Raw genomic sequence first — 17,536 nt, 5'->3', positions numbered from 1 at the left:
ACTTATGTATGTAACTTTCTATTGATCATTGATAAATATATGAAAATAGATGCACATTAAACGATAAATAAAAATAATTTGATATGACTTAACTATAGTAAAAATAATTATATTTCAGTTTTAATTTAAAAGAATATATGCAACTTAATAGACTCACAACATGAGTAACTCGACTAATAAACTTATATCTAATAGCATAGATTAAACTACAATAAGAATATATCATTTTATTGTAATAATTAATTTTATAAATATAAATTATAGGATGATTCAAAATATATTAACAAATGAAAATAAAATATTGACCAGTTGTTACAATTTAGTTCTTTTGTAAAATTTATATACGTAGGCATGAGACTTCATAATATCATCGGTATAATAATTTATTTAATTTAGAATCTGACACTTTAGTTTATCTTTTATTTCATTCTAAGCACAATATATCTTAATTTATAAATAATCATCCTAAAATATATCTACATATATAAGACAACCAACCAACCTAAATGCAAATTAGAAAATTAATTGAAATTCTAATATATTAAAATAAAAAATATTATAATTGAATTCAAAGAAATAAATGCAAACTAATATTTCTAAATGATAACTAAATCGACTGTAAAAACAACAAAACTGACAACCTATAACATATCTAAAATCATATGTGTAACTAAAGTAATATAATTTTATTAATATAAATTATGTATAAAATTATAAATTAATATAAAATTAAAAATAACTAGGAATTAGTTATTATAGATATTTACTTTATAAATATTTAAACCCGTGCATAAGCACAGGAAAATCACATAGTTTATAACTTAATTGGTGATAATTATGAGGTTACCAACAGTCATGTTTATTAGTTTAGATATTGAGAGAAGACTTCCCTGCATTAGTTTTTCTAAATGTTGTATTTTGAATTTCAAGATATATTTTTTAACTTTCAAAAGTGTTAAGTAACTTAAAGAATATCAACTTATATGGTTTAATGTGTTTTCGTAGATCAAAAGATATACTTTTTAACTTTTATAAAATTTAAATTTCAATTTTAACTTAAAAATCAGTTTCCAGCTTAAGATTAATTTTTTCGCTTATATTTTAATTTCCCGCTTTAAATATAAGTTTTTGGGAAGTTTTAAAGAGGAAGTCTTCCAGAAAATTTCCCAAAAGATTTATAATGAAAGTGTTATATCTTTTGAAATTGTGTAATGTTAGATCTTTTGTAAATTTGACTATTTTTTGTAAATAAGTTTTCTCCCCTAGATGTAGTAAAGTTGACTAATTGTTTTTTTGTTATTGTGTTTTGCTATTGAAGTTCTATCAGTAACTTCAATAATGCGAAGTACTTTTGGCATGATAATATTATAGACATGAACATATTTACCACATTTTTAACTAATATATCTTCAAATTTATAAAAGAATTTGCAACTAAAAGAGTACACATACAAATCACAAAATAGACCACAAAGAAAACTATGATAGATCATTCCCCACAAACACAAGCTTGGACTCCACTTGATATGGGAGAAGACTCGTCAAAAGACTTCCTTCTAGCGCAACATTATATGCTAGATGACTTTCCAGAAGTCTTCTAAAGTCTGACTCAAATATGAAAAATATGCAAACCCAAAGATGTTCAAATGGCTTCAAAAGTTGAGTGGAAGATGAGATAGATATACCTTAAAGAACACAAAAATACATATCCAACAAAAATTTAGATATATTTTTAAAAGAGTGGAAGATGAGAACCATGTGATAAAAAACCCTGCAAAAACAATATAAATTATTAAGAAAGACATGAGACAAAAAAAATGAGCAACTGATATAAATTTGGTGTTTTCAAGTTCAAGAAATTAGAGATAGGTTTGAGAGTTTTAGTTTGAGAAAAGGTAAGGTTTTATGCAACAAGATGTTACTAAATGAAGAAAAATCAGACATGGTGACTTACCGAAATGCTCAAATCTGTTATGAAAGAGTAAACATGGGAGAACACTCCGTTAGAAGACTTCCAGGAAGTCTTCCATGAAGTCATAAGACTTCCAGGAAGTCTTCTAGCGCATTATATTTTAGAATACTGCCGAGAAGTAAGAATAAGAAGTCTTCCAAAGTTTGATTCAGATCTGAAAAACTTGCATATCCAAACCCAGATTTGAAAGTTGCATATTCAAAAATGTTTGATTGGCTTCAAAACAAAGAAAATAAATGGAATATTATATAGATATACCTTTATAGAAAATACAAAAAAATACATATACAAAATTTATACATTTTTCTTTAAATGAGTGGAAGATGAGAACCATGTGATTAAAAACTTGCAAAAACAAGATACATTAGTGAGAAAAACATGAGAGTAAAAGTGAGAAATTGATATAAAATTTAGTGTTTTCAAGTTCAAAGAGATCAGAGAGAGATTAGAAATTTTAGAATGAGAAATAATACATTTATGTTGCAGCCATTTGAGAGGAATGAGAGAAAGTATAAATTTTCTTTATGTAGTGAGACAAAAAAATTTCAATTATGTTAAATATTTTCGATTCGGAAGACTTCCTGAAAGTCTTCTAATGTAAAAACAACAAGAAAACTTCCTGAAAATCTTCTAGAATACTTACTGAAAGTCATATAGACTCTAAATATAAACCATAAACTAATAACTAACTAAGTAGAAACAAACAATTCATTAAACTTAAATTCAACTTACAAAATGTTTAATATACACAAAACTAAACGAATATAAATCAAAATTTATTTTTTCAAAAAAAAATGTTAAGCTTCCAAACTTTAACCCTAAGAATATATACAATACTACAACATATATGACCAAACCCTAAACAAAATATTACCATGACTCACTATATTCACTTATCTATGTTGAAAACAATTCAATTTTATTATATACATGATTTCAATTTTCTTACCTAACTATATATTTTTTATAAAATTTATAAATTACTTTTTAAGATTTAATATATTTTTTTATAAAATTACAGAACTTCAGAAGATTTTCTGGAGTTATATTCGTTAAAATAAATTTTGGTTTTTTGTTTGGTCATAAGGGCTATTTGTAATTTCACAAGACTTTTGGGTTAATTTTGCATTTAATTGAAGTTTAGATATTAATTATGCATTTAAAATCAAAGTTTGAATAATATTATTTGGCAAATTCCCTATATTTTTATCAGATATTAGCTAGTTCCTAACATTATTATCTGAAATGAACCGAAAATAATAATTAAGCCAAATTTCATAAATAATTAAAAGACTTCTTTTTTGTCAACTATTAAAAGACTTCTAAATCTCTAGAATTGAAAACTGAAGAACCAACGAAACAAACCAAAAATGAACCAAAACAAAATGCTCATGTGTATCACTATCAACACATATCTACATAAACAACACTTCTACTTAATAACTAATACATATGATTTTTAAAAAATACCAAACCAATTTGTACACGGATATTACAGTAGTTGCAATCGAGTATATTAGACCATGCTCTCAATCCTCATATATATATCTAAGAAGTCACTAAGTGACTTATGCTGTCGTGTCACTCATACTGACAATTTATTTTTTTTATAATTTTATTAGTCAATGATCTTTAGTTTTTATTTATTTTAATCAAATCTAAAATGGTAATCTCAGAACCAATTAATGTTAGTTGCCAAACTATTTATATTATTATGCATAATCATTTATAGTATTTAATGGTAGCAATTGTGGGAATTCTATATAATACTTCATCAATTAATAAAAATAATAATAATAACTTTATTTTCTATTATAAACAGTTGTAAAAATATTCATTTTCCTATATAAGTCATAATATACATATATAAAGCATATAATTCTAATGCATTATAGTTTACAAATTATTTACATTAGATTAAAATCATCTGTGATGATTAATATATATTTTGTAAAAATTGACTATTATATCATTAATAAGAGTTATAAAACATTTAGAAAGAAAAAATTCTCATCATTTATAGGAGTTTAGAAAATGGTAATGAAGGTTAACTGGTTTGTAAATTATCTAAAATATTAAAATTCTTTAATAATTATATAAAATATTTTTTTAAATACTTTATAAAATTAAAAACCTCGATAAGATTAACAGGTTTATCAAATAAAAATCAATGGCAAAATATTATTCTCTTCACAAGTTCATTATTTTCAAAGCAAAATAACCACAAAAAATTACGTAAATCATAAAAAATCCAAAATATGAGTAAAATTATATCCTTACATTTATATTAAATTAATAGAATTCACATATATATAGTTATGTTTTTCTTAGTAATTTTTGTGTTGCAAATGTGGGTCTATTTGTTACATGAGTTCATTTTTTATTTTAATAATTTTTATGGATGAAAAGTCGATATACAAACTAATTAAACTATATATACATGTTCTAACGGTAATTTTATAAACTATTTTTATAAAATAATTTTTTTTTGTAAAAAATCTAAAATACTATAAAAATCCTTTTTTGATCACCTTAGAAGTGACACAGCCGAACTTTATAAACTAAAACGGTAACTCTGCATCCATGTGAACAACAAAATACGGTTGTTTCTTGACACTTCGTGCTAGGCTATCCGTCTTCATATTATGCGTTCGTGGTACATGAATGATCTCTGAGCTAATAAAGACTTCTTCTAGGGCTTTGATATCGTCCAAATAACTTGCAAAAGCGGACCATTTCTCTAGTTCCGAAACCATCTTCACCAATTGAGAACAATTTGTTGCAATGTGATCCAAAATTAACGCAAATTCCCTATACATTTCATTGTCCATATCAAAGCCTCCACCTCTGAATGGGGAGAGAGACTAGATCTGACATTTCCTGCTCCCATCAAACTATCAAAATCTTCTAGAGTGATAAACCAACTTTGTCCTGAGAAGACATCGTTATCCTTCCACGAACCATCTGTAAAACACCAACGCCCTGGAATTGACGGTAGATTGACTACCTCTACATATTGTACCATCCTTTGTGTATTCAAACTTTGTGCCTCAGCCCAAAGTGATGATTTTTTCTCTGCCAATTTCAGCATGTCTTTGGGTTCAATATCTAAATTACTAAAAATCTTGTTATTTCTTTTCAAATGTACCATAGAACCCAAGCAAATTGATGATTCTCCATTTTCGGATGCAATTTCAAAAATAAATGATCCATATTTGTAAAAAAGGACTAATAGAAGAAAATAGGTGGATTTGAAGGAATATGTGCAAGGGCCCAGACCTAACACACTGGGACAATAAAAAATACATGGTTTATTGATTCTTCGGAAGCTCCACATCTGTCACAACATATATCTTCTTGTAGCCCTCTCGCTTGCAGATTCTTCTTAATTGATATACACCTTGATACCTATTGCCATAAAAAGATGTTTGATCTTTGCTGGTCATCGTATTTTCCAACAGAACGATTTCAAAATATCAACTGTGGGTTCAAATACTTTGGTTGTTCCCAATCAGGATAAACCCTTTCTACTTGGTATCCCGATTTGCCCGTATATTTCTCATTATTTTCGAAATGCCATTCATCTCTATCCACCATATGATTCATTTTCAGTGGTATGCTTTCTATAATTTTGACATCATGAAGATCCACTAAAATCCGATTCCTGTTTGGTTGTATACTTTCTATATTATAATACTATATAAATCATGTTCACTAATATGCTTTCTATGATAAAAAACTATATAAATTGTATTTAATAATTTAAATAGTATTAATAAATAATACCAAAAAATCATATTCTGTTTTAAAATATATTATTAAAGGTTGAAGACATAAAATATTATATTATATTATATTTTTAAAATTATTTGTATCCGCAAATTTGTGGGATACCAGATACCATTTAATTATTCCTAAAAACGAACCATAAACAAACGATAGAAGCTCTGTTCGTTTGCTGGTCGCTAGCATCAGCGACTAGAGTTAGCGACCAGCGACTAGAGTTAGCGACCAGCGACTCCGACTTAATGTCTCTGATAGTTATTCGTTTGGAAGTCGCGCGTTTTCAGTGATTAACTATTTTAAAAAAAAAATTCTAATTACACGATTTTGATCCCACCGTTAGAATTTCTAGCGTCCAAAATTTTTAATCGCTAGTCGCTAGCGTTTGGTCGCTGCGATCGATCGCTAAACCCAAGACCAAACAACAAATTGATCGCTGAAGCTAGTGACCAGCAAACAAACAGGGCCAGACCGAAATCAACAACCTCTACCGGAAACGCCTAGATTTTACACACACTCTCTCTCTCTCTCTCTCTCATAGTTTCCCGCTACATTTTCTCTGTTGACAAGAGGGAACAGAGGAGATTTAGCTCAGCACAATAGAATATATCTTTGATAATCGACTTAGAAGCTTCCATGAACAGCTCTCGGGATCTCGCACTCGTCTCTGCTTCTGCAATCGTCGGTGCTTTGATTTCAGCTCTTGCGTTTCGCTTCTTCTCATCAAACCCTAAACCCCGAAGAGCTGCTGCTTCCACCGAAATCTCCGCACTTTCCAGAAGATTCCCGGCTCTCGATCCTTACAGCCCTTTGAAGCGAAATGGGTTTGTCTTTAAATTGTTTTTCTGAGAGCTCAAAATCTCGAAAGCTTCCAACTTTATCTGGAAGAAGAAAGATGATAGATTTTGGTTTTGATTGTTGTTAAGGTACTTATCATGGGATGATTATTTCATGGCGATTGCATTCCTTTCCGCTGAAAGATCCAAGGATCCTAACAGACAGGTAAATCTTTTTCTTTTGTAGGTTTCAATTGAGATCATTCTACTAGCTTGTTCCTAGCCTTGGGTGAATAAAATCTTTTACTGAGAGTATTTGATTATCTGAGATGAAACAGCACATCTGCAAGTGTGAAGTCATGTTATGATTCTTGAAATCTTTTGTTATAACATCATTCAAATGTTTATGATGATACAATTTGCTATCATCAGTTTAGGGGTCTTTTGGGTTAGCGAGACTCGGTGTTAAGGTACCAGACTGGCTGATTAGTGTATTTTGTTTGGACGTTAAGAGGTCTAATAGGTTAGAATTTTGAGCCTGGGAATTGAATTCAAGGTTTACACATTAGTAGATATGTTATGTAGATGCCTTCCTTTTGTGACAGTTTTAAATGCTGGAAATATTCAGAATTGACTAAGTTTTTACCATTCTTATGCTTGGGCAGGTCGGTGCGTGTTTGGTGAGCCAAAATGGTGTAATTCTTGGTAAGATTACTTTGTCTTTTGATATCTTTCTTGAACATTTATGAGAAAAATGAGTTCTGTTGGGATTGTCATATAGTCAAAAGATTGAATAAAGAACTTTCAACTCATACTTATTCTAGGAATTGGCTATAATGGCTTTCCTAGAGGTTGCTCGGATGACAGACTTCCATGGGCCAAGGTATGACAAACGCATGCCTTATCACAAAATTGATGTATCTGAGTTAGAAAACTAGGTTCAAGTGTCACTAGACTAAAGGGTAAAAGGGTAACAAAGACGGATGAACCGGTGGAAAATGAATGTCTAGAGAAGAGTAAAGTATCTTTCCACTTTTCTTATATTTTTGTATGCTGCCAAATTTCAGAAATCCAAAACTGGGGACCCATTGGAGACAAAGTACCCGTAAGTACTAATCTCAAGTTATAAATCCTCATCCTGGTTCATTGCTTAGTTATATGATGTTTCTGTTTCTGGTTTTGGCAGATATGTTTGTCACGCTGAAGTCAATGCCATACTAAACACAAACCACGCATCTGCGGCTGGACAGGTCAGTTTCTTTGAACATTGTTTTCTTGTTTGAGCCAAAAAGATCAAAACAATATTCTATTTAGTTGCTATATAAAACCAAATACTCTCACCTGCAAAGCCATATACAATTTGTGTTCCAAAATATTTGTGTGGGGATTGGTTTACTTAGTTTGTTTGTCTTCGTCAAACGTTTTGCAGAAGCTTTATGTGACAATGTTCCCTTGCAACGAATGTGCAAAGATTATTATACAGGTAAGTTCTTCCAACAACTCGGATTGATTTTTCAAATTTGGATCCTAATAAGGTACTGGAGCAATGTTATATTGCTAGTGTCTTGATATAACCGGTTGTTTTGGTATCAAACACCAGAGCACGAGTAATGACATGTTAACAAACAATGCAAGTAGCTCATTACAGTCACATGGACTTTACTTCATTTTGGATTTCACTGTTGCAGTCTGGTGTCGCTGAGGTAATCTATTTTGTGGAAAAGAGATTGAATGACTCGGATGTTGCCTATGTAGCATCTCACAAGCTCTTAGCCATGGCCAACATCAAAGTAAAGTCGCTTAGATAACTTGATGACCTTACATTACACTAGAATGATTGTTTTGGGTATTTAACGCTGTGTTAATACCAAAATTTTCAGGTTAGGAAACATCAACCAGAGATGAACCAGATCTTGATCAAGTTCGAAGAAGACTTGCTCTAATTCAGAGACATTATTCACTCAAAGACTTGACTCTTTCTTCATTTATTATTTTCTGTTAGAACGTTTAAACACAAATTCATGAACTTTCGCACAAACATACAGAGAAGCATAACGAAACCAAAGACAAGTCTACACAAAAGAAAGAAAGCATTTCTCAGACTCGGTAGTTCTGAGGTAGAGGCATAACACCGTCAAAGAAATCACCAAAATAGCCAGGTGGCTCATGTACAAGTCTTGCTATGATGTCTCTGAGAGTGATGAGTCCTTCCAGGTTACCTGAATCATCCACCACATACATCCTATGGATCTTCTCAGCGTCTAGCATCAAAATCAGTTCCTTCAGCGTATGGTTCTTAGTGCACGCAATGACACCACTCAAGATAGGTGCTGAGGTATCTCCATGCTTCTCCAGATGCTCCCTAACCGCTACTAAGAAGTTCTTCGTTGTGATTGACCTAAGAAAAAGATCAAGACAAAGCATTGAAGTTTTGACCATTGCGGGCAACATGTGTTTTAATATTACGAAGTATTAACCTGTAGTCATGGTAGATCTCTGGTGCAGTGAGGAGAAAGTGAACATCTCTAAGGCTAATGTTGCCTACTGGCTTCTCAGTTTGTCTTTCAACAACGGGTAAGCCTCCGATTCTCTTTCTCCTCATCAGCTTGAACGCCTGAAGAACTGGTTCATCTTCATAAATCTGAAACAGAAAAGGGGTTTGATATGTTTTAGCAAAAAGAGAAGTCAATGTAAGTAAAAGATTACAAGGCTGACCTTTATGATATGATCTTTTGACATAGTGGGAAGACCGACTTCAGATAGAGTTTTGACTCCCCAATCTTCAAACCAGTGAAGCCCAGCGCATTCTGCTAGCATATGGATAACTCCTGACTGTGTGATTATGTTCTCAATCTTTGCTTCCCCTAGATCAACCACTGGGATGCTCTTCATTTTGTACTTGGAAAGAAGTAACAGCATGGTTAAAAAGGAGTTCTCTTTCTGCAGAGCAAGGAAAGGTGCCCATCTGAATGTTCCAGAGATATCTCGAACCTGTCAAGAGAGAATATCAATAATGACCTGCAACCTGTCAAGATGAACACTCTGAAAAGTGGTGAACTTGTGGGGTTACTTCACCTTGGTGTTCTTGTATAGCTCTGAAGAAGTAAGGACCTCAAAGAAGTTTCCAGAAGTTACAGCTGAATCTCCGTTATCCAGGATATCGGCGGTGAAGTCATGAGAAACTCCATTTGAACCTGCAACAGCAGGGCTCCTTGGAGATGTTGGGTCCAACTGTTTTTTTTTATAAAGCAAAGACATGAACTGTTAGTCACTCGGTACCAGAGTCTAATAGAAGAATGCATAAGGATATGATAAAGAAGTAATAGGGACCTGATGCAAAAGCCAGACAACAATGCCTGGAAACTCCACAATACCGATGTAGCGGTCAATCCAGCTGGCGTCTTCAGGAGCGTCAACATCTACAACAGGAGCGCTCAACACCTTGAGTTTCGACAGTGTCTCAACAGCTTCAGCCAAGCTTGTGTCTGATCTCAACTCGATGTCTATACAGGAAAAAAAAACACAAAGAGATATAAGAATAATGCAGATTATAAAGACAATGATAAGGTCCCAAAAGCATAAGAGAGAAACTGCTTTCAATATTCTCTTGGGAATGTGGAGATCAATCCATGAAACGAGATTACTGTGTTTTGGATTTGGTCTTCTTGTAGATTCGAAGAATATACTCCTAAATAGGAATAAGAAACTAACTTCATCTGATTATCTAAACCAAGGTCAAGGGTTTCTGAATGACACCTAAACCGGACTGATACAAGCATCTGAAAAGCTGGAACTGATTCCAAATTAACAAAGTTCTGAATTGAAAGAACTTGAATTTTTAATCCAAGACCATATATCCAATTATCAAGAGATCATTGGGCCCATACTACGATGGCATCTAAAGTTCAAAAATTTACACAGATCAATCAAATATCTAACTTTTATGATCATATAAAAGTCAAGATACGTCTATATCATTGATTCTGGTCCAAACTCAAATCAAAGCTAAACACACATGAAACCCATAAGAGTTGACCAACTCCAACTAAGACAAATACCTTGTGAATCAGAGGAGAGAGGGAAAGCAGAGACAGGGATGCTCTCGAAACATGCGTTGAGCTTCTCGTTAGGGCTGAGCTGTGGTTTCTGCTCATCCCATAGATCTTCCACACGCATCCCTAGCTTAGCTTCCGGGCTCGACACCTCACTTCGATGCCCTAAGCTCTCGCTCCTCACTATCTTTATCTCCGGCACACTCGCCATCTTTTCCCACACAGTCTTTTTATCTCCGGCGACACAAAAAGTGATAAACAAAAATCCTCTGTTTTTTTTATCCGACAAGTAGGCTGTCTTGATCTTTGATTTGTAATTGAGATTGAAGTATACCCATTACGATCGAGACACCATACATAGTATTGTACTGTAGAGACCTCCAAGTAGAGAATAATTCAGAAGAAAAGTATAGACCCCCGTATTTTTTAATATTTTTAATAATACCCCGATATGTTTTCAATTGATCAGAATAATCAATGCGTTTTGCTATTTTCATCATAAAGATGCGGGCTCTTTTGAAACAAACTTGATTTATTGGGTGTTATTGTAATTTGCTTTTCTCGTTGTTTTCCAGTCGTTAGTGTAAAGGTATTGTACACTGGGGTAGTTGTATGTTTATATATTGTACTCCTTCAATTAGACTCAAGATCTGAGTCGTTGGATTGAATCCTAGTGACACGTGGAACAGTGACAACTGACAAGGATTGTTTGGGTATTGGTCGTGATAGCAGAAAGCGATGATGATGATGAATACAATAATATGTCTGCTTTTGTGGAAGTCATGCTTATCTGTATCATCATCATTGATCTCATCTTTTATTCTTTTGTCTCCGCGCCAAATATTTTATTTATTTAGATTAGACAATTGTACCCTTGGTGTTCAGAAAAGAAAAAAAATAATAATTGTACCCGATGCAGAGCTATTTGGGAGAAATGAAACTTATTATCCTATACATTTAGGGCACTTTTACTAGTACGCAAAAACTGAAAATTTTATTTCTCTCTTTTGATTTGTACTTGACTTTTCTCATCATTCTCATCTTCCATTTTTTTCTCCTAAGTTTTTGGTCAGAACTCATTCTTTATTTTTTAAATCCTATCAAATTTTTTTTGTTGATCTTCATGTCATCTATGCCGATCCGATGTTACCATCACTTTCACTTTTTTTTTCTTTCACATATATCAACAGAAAAAAAAAATTGAAATTCGTTTTGCGGTATAGTCAAGTAAATAATATTGATAATTAATTTCTATATATAGAGAGAATGGTGAATTTAATTATAGTAATTATTTTTGTGAAAAAATAAAAGAGCAACTACAAACATGTTTAAGTAAACTGAAAATTTTCTTTTTAATTTAACAAAATTGAGATGCTAACTAATATCTTACAATCCCGTAGACATTATTTGTAAAGTGATTTTGACAAATTTCGTAGACATTATTTGCAAAATGATTTTAACACATATCTTCTATACAATAATTTTCACTACATGAATATGTCATGGCATACTAGAAATGATGACATAGTTTATTGTTAAATATCACATGAATAATTTCATTTAATGTTTATTTATTTTTGGTAAACTTTTTAGCATAAAATAATAAATTATACACTATCACGATAGTATATCTATTCAAATATATTATTAAATAATATAATAAAATATAACTATATTTTAAAAATTTCTAAAAATTATTTATTTTTATTTTTATAATTATACTATTATTTATTTCTATTTTTGTAGTTATACAATTTATTATTAAAAAAATTCAAAATCTTTTACAAATTTTTGAAAAAATATAATTTTTTAATCATAATAATATTAGTTTCTTTTATATATCTACAAAATTTTAAAAATACTGTTTAGTTCAACTTTTTGATAACTATACAAATTTTATATCAAATTTGTATTAATTTTATTAAATTTATTTTAATATATTTATCCAAAATAGATTAAAATCTATCTAAGAATATAATTATAAATATATAAATTATAAATCATATATATACTGTAAGAAAATAATAAAATCTAAAATAATACTAAATTTTTATTTTTAAATAGAATTTAAATTTAAATTTTTTATTACTGCATGTAATAATGTAACTAGGATAACACCTGGTTAATTGATAAACTGATAAAATAAAAGAGATTTAGTCATATACCCATAAATGGAGGTTTAATTAGAGAATTGCATATTGAGTGACATTTAGGGTCTAAGACACACAATTGTGTTCTACATTGGACGAAAATGCCTTTCTCCGTCTGACACAACATCTGATCATCGCAGAGACGTCAGAGTTTTTTTTTTTTCAAACATTCTCTTTCCTGCAATTATTTCTTTTCTCATATTTTCTTTCTTCCAACATCAGTCTTTCTCTTTTACCTTTTTTTTTTCATTTGACATGTAGTTTCTTTTTTCATTTTAAAATGAGTGGTCACTTTCCAATTATCATTGAAGCTCCAGTGAAAAAAGTAAATTTATGGTAATGAACTTATGGTAATGGAAACCTGATTAATATTATTTTCTGGGTTTATGATGAACAGCATTAGAACTTATTGATGAATTTAATACAAATTTTGTTAGCGAGTAAACAAATTTTTAACATGTTACCAATTTTGTTAACACTGAATATTATTTCTTAACACGTTACAAAATTTTTTATCGAGTTATATTTATTTATAACAAGTTAAAAAAATCATTAACTTAATTACAGACTATATAATTTAGTATTATTAATCAATCTAACACATTATTTAACAGGTAAACATAAAATTAACAAACTAATAGTAAATTTAGCATAAAATAAAATAAGTTACCATGTTATACAACAAGTTAGCATGTTAACAATAACAGTATCGTATAAATATATATTTGCTTTTATATATGTTTTATTGCGGTAACATAAATGTTATGTGCTTCCTGTAATTACATAAACACTAATACATATCAAAACAAAATTATTTAGAATCAGATGGAAATACACAAATAGGAATTTTTGGAGAATACAATTATTGTTTCTCTGCTGAGTAACCAAAAGAACGCCTCCTACAACGGAAGCAATACATAGACCGCCGGACTGAAAAAAATGGCCAAAAGGGAGGCACCTCCAAATTAAACTCTGGATTGACTCATCTTTTTTAGAAAACGAAATCAGCCACCAAATTTTTGTTATGTTTTGGATCTATGTTGTTTTGTTGCTTATGGTGACCAAAAAAAAAAAAAAAAGTTTCAAACTAGTAAAAAAAAGAGAGAAAGAGAAACAAGTCTGACCAAAAAAAAATTGTGATTGGGTATTTTGTAGTTTCAGTTTGGTTGATGTTTCGCTTGAGTTATGATTGTAGACTAAAAAGAAGATGAAGTTGACCAAGAAGAAAAATTGAAAAGAGAGAGAAACCAGAAATAAAGTGAAGGAAGAGAAATAGCACATGAAGAGAAATAGCACAGAGTTAAACGAAGAAGAAGACCAAACTGATAAAGAAACCCACTTGACTGACACAGCTACCACCTAACTTGTCCAAAAGTGAGTCTCTTGGTATAGGGGTAAAATCGGTATAAATTTTGAGAGGAAAGGGGAGGGTGTAGATTGCTAATATAGGTGTGCAATAGAGCTATAGAAGCCAATTTTCCCATAAAATAATCAATAATAGTTTCTCATATAAATTACGATAATCATTATGTAAACTAAGCAAGTGTGTTCTTCAACTAACCATCCAAATTCCAAAGAAACATGTAGAAATGTTCTTCGTTTTTCACATTTCGTCTAAAGATCAATCTGTGAAAACCTGGCTACCGTTAACAAGAGGTTATTGTTCCGGGTAACCGATACTACTCTCATCACTCAAAATGCTATAATCAAAATCGTCAAATTCATACTCATATCATACCACACATTGCCTTTTCCAATGATGGATTTGTTGTGTGCATCATTCATTCTCTCTTGCTTGCTAATCTCTGAGTTCTTTGGCTCTCCCCAGTAGTCATACTGATATAATGTGCTTGTTGGATCGTATTTGTAACGACCTTAATCTTAGGGCAAAGCCCATTTGTTTTCTTTTTACAATTAAAAACCCAAAACCCTTTTTTTTACTTTTGTCCCACATTGGAAGTTTATGAAACTTACCTCTCTTCCTTTGCCCTATATAAGAAACTCCATCCCTTCTCCTTTTTGTCATCAAGTCAAAGTATTCTTTGCGCGTGACAGGTTGTTGAATTATTCAACGATCAGTCACTAGTGAATTTTCTTCCGGTAGGATTTCCGGGCAAGCTTTCGGCAAGATTTTCGGGCGAGCTTCCGGCAAGATTTCCGATCGAGTTTCCAGCGGTTTTTCTAGTAAGTTTGTCGCCTCCATATTTCTAGTTATAGGGATCTATTTAGAGAATTCTACTTTAGGAAACCCGCTATTTTAGGAAAGTTTCTATTTTAGGAAAGTTTCCATTTCTGGAAACTTTATTTCCTGAGATCCTGAACCTAAGTCGTTAACCCTCGTGTTGCAGTTGATCTCAGTTGACCATCTTCCGTTGTTCCTTCCAGCCAGTTGCTAAGGTGAGAGATATTCCGTTAAATCCTGAGCTAGTTCAGTACTACTATTATGGAAAGTTTAGTTTCGAAACATTTTATGTCTCTTTGAATTGAGTCTTATTGGAGTCTTGTTTGTTTATTATTATTTGCTTGTTAAGTTGGAAATAGGATAATAGAGGATTCAACGTTTGATTGAATTGAATGAGTTAAGAATTGTTATATATATAGATATGTATATGTAATTCTGTTGTGAGATTGTGGGGTACAAGGATCTTGTGCTAACGGCGCATTGTTTGGAGATTGCGGGACACAGAGACGTTTGTGTTAGCGGCGCATTGTATGGAGATTGCGGGGCATAGTGACGTCTATGCTAGCGGCACATTGTGTATGGGATTGCGGGGTACAAAGACGTTTGTACTAGCGGTGCATAGGTGATTGCGGGGTACGAGGATGGACTCTTGTACTAGCAGCGCATAGAGTTATATATTATATCCTTATGAGGAGAATGCGGGGTGCAAAGAATATCTGTGTACTATCAGCGCTTTTGGTGTTTTGTGTGGTGTATTAGATGTCGTGTTTGTTTCATGCTAGGACTAGGCCTACATGGCCGTAGTGCTATGTACGGAGTCTGTGGTTTGCGGGTTAGCATCCCATACCTCACTGAGTGACTCCTATGTTGCTCATCCCTCTTTCAATTCCCTTTCTCAGGTGAGACTGACCAGCAGAAGTGATTGCTTTTGGATTGGTGGTTTTGGGAGTTTATTTCTTTTTTTCAGACTTTCTGTTTTAAGCTTTTATCTATATTTTTCGAGATTTATGATATTATTGGATTTATGGTTATTTATTGGATTTATGATGAGTAATAAATGAAAACTTTTGGAGATTTTTATTTATTGTATTTGAAAATCGGAGTATTACAATTTGGTATCAGAGCGGGATTCCGTCCCGACTCTGACCCAGGATGGCGATTTGTGGGACGCGATTTCAATCGGATTTAGACGATTTAAAATATATTTTTTTGGGAATTTGGGGATTTTAAAAATAAAAGTATTAAGCACCATTATGTTTGCTATTATGTCTTGAATTGTTGGTGTTCAGTTTCAGCGGAAATTAATTATTGTGCTCTTCCTTTCAGATGCTGCCGCATAGGAGAGTTGTTCGTACTCAGGCCGCCAGTACTGCTCGAAAGGGTGGAGGTGAGTATGTGCCACCACCGCCACCACTGCCAGTGATCCCACCGCCTCCACCGCCGGCGTTTCCACCGATCGATCAGACTACTATCATGCAGATGGTACAGCAGGCTGCTCAGGGGGTAGTTCAGCAGGCTGCTCAGGAGGCTGCCAGGATAGCTGCACAGGAAGTTGCCAGGCAGTTGGCTGCAGCTCAGCAGGGACAGGCCCAGCAGGTGCAGCGTGGTCCGCAGATCCAGGTGCAGCATGGGCCGCAGATTCATGTGCAACAGGGTGCCCCGGTTCAGGTTCAGGGTAACCCGCAGGTTCCACCACCGCCACCTATTATCCCAGTGCAGCAGCAGGGAGAGCAGCAGGGAGTTGATGAGGACCTCATGAGAGTGATGGGGCAGATGAAGCACGTGGAGCTGGAGAAATTTAGGGGGACAGTGAATGCTACCGAAGCTTACCAGTGGAAGTACAGATTGACCAAGTGTTTGAGGACTATCAAGTGTCCAGCTCACCTTTGCCTTAATATTACAGAGTTGTATCTGCGTGGGGATGCAGCAGTTTGGTGGGAGGGAGTGTGTTTGATGCTTGAGGAGGAAGATTATCCGACCTATGCTGAATTCCTCGTTGCGTTCGACAAGAAATACGTTCCCAAGGAAGCCTTACACAAGAAGAGGAATGAGTTCCAGCATTTGAGCCAAGGTAGAAAGACCGTCAGGTAGTATGAGCATGAGTTCAGGGAGATTCACATGTTTGCTGGTAACCATTTCGATGAGGAGGACTTGATGAGGATGTTCCTAAATGGGATGAGAGTGGATCTCCGCGGCAGATGCAGTGTTGTTACTTACACCAGTTTGGAGGATCTGGTAGAGAAGGCTGTTGTGCAGGAGGCATGTCTTGCCGAGGAGCAGAAGCATTCTGAGGCAGCTCAGCCTAAGTCTGAAAAGATTTTAGGATCACATAAGAGGATATCGGAACAGTCAGGAAAACCTAGTTGTGCCCGCTGCCATCGCTACCATTTCGGAGACTGCGTCAAGTGTTTTGCATGTGGGCGGTTAAGCCATGTGGCCAAATATTGTCGATTCACGATAGTGGATGGAACCGGTACCGGGCAGGGTGCAGCACCAACGACACTAGCAGCCGCTTCAAAGAATTGTTATGGTTGTGATCAGCCTGGTCATATTTTCAGGGATTGCCCGAGGGGACATGCTACACTCCCACCACCGCCTAAGCGCCAAGCCATCGATCCATGA

General features: G+C 33.3%; 3 protein-coding genes across 3 annotated transcripts; 2 read left to right on the top strand and 1 right to left on the bottom strand.

Moving 5' to 3' along the window:
* The first annotated feature begins 6,202 nt into the window (after positions 1-6,202).
* Positions 6,203-8,570, top strand: LOC108817808 (uncharacterized). The gene is made up of 9 exons (XM_018590614.2): positions 6,203-6,578; positions 6,681-6,756; positions 7,196-7,235; positions 7,355-7,413; positions 7,598-7,635; positions 7,717-7,780; positions 7,960-8,013; positions 8,219-8,320; positions 8,411-8,570. Exons 1-9 carry the CDS (start codon positions 6,391-6,393, stop codon positions 8,471-8,473), a joined length of 684 nt encoding a protein of 227 aa, XP_018446116.2. The 5' UTR covers positions 6,203-6,390; the 3' UTR covers positions 8,474-8,570.
* Positions 8,484-10,920, bottom strand: LOC108817801 (SNF1-related protein kinase regulatory subunit gamma-1). Its single transcript, XM_018590602.2, has 6 exons — positions 10,589-10,920; positions 9,861-10,033; positions 9,606-9,761; positions 9,246-9,521; positions 9,008-9,171; positions 8,484-8,928 (listed from the first exon to the last, which is right to left on the bottom strand). The coding sequence occupies exons 1-6, from the start codon at positions 10,791-10,793 to the stop codon at positions 8,628-8,630; spliced, it is 1,275 nt and encodes a 424-aa protein (XP_018446104.1). The 5' UTR covers positions 10,794-10,920; the 3' UTR covers positions 8,484-8,627.
* Positions 10,921-17,032: 6,112 nt separating this feature from the next.
* On the top strand, positions 17,033-17,536 carry LOC130508578 (uncharacterized). The gene has a single exon (XM_057004156.1). The coding sequence runs from the start codon at positions 17,033-17,035 to the stop codon at positions 17,534-17,536; it is 504 nt and encodes a 167-aa protein (XP_056860136.1).

This window comes from Raphanus sativus, chromosome 2 (assembly GCF_000801105.2).
Source record: "Raphanus sativus cultivar WK10039 chromosome 2, ASM80110v3, whole genome shotgun sequence".
In the NCBI taxonomy this organism is placed as follows: domain Eukaryota; kingdom Viridiplantae; phylum Streptophyta; class Magnoliopsida; order Brassicales; family Brassicaceae; genus Raphanus; species Raphanus sativus.
This window is presented reverse-complemented; position numbering and strand designations above follow the sequence as displayed.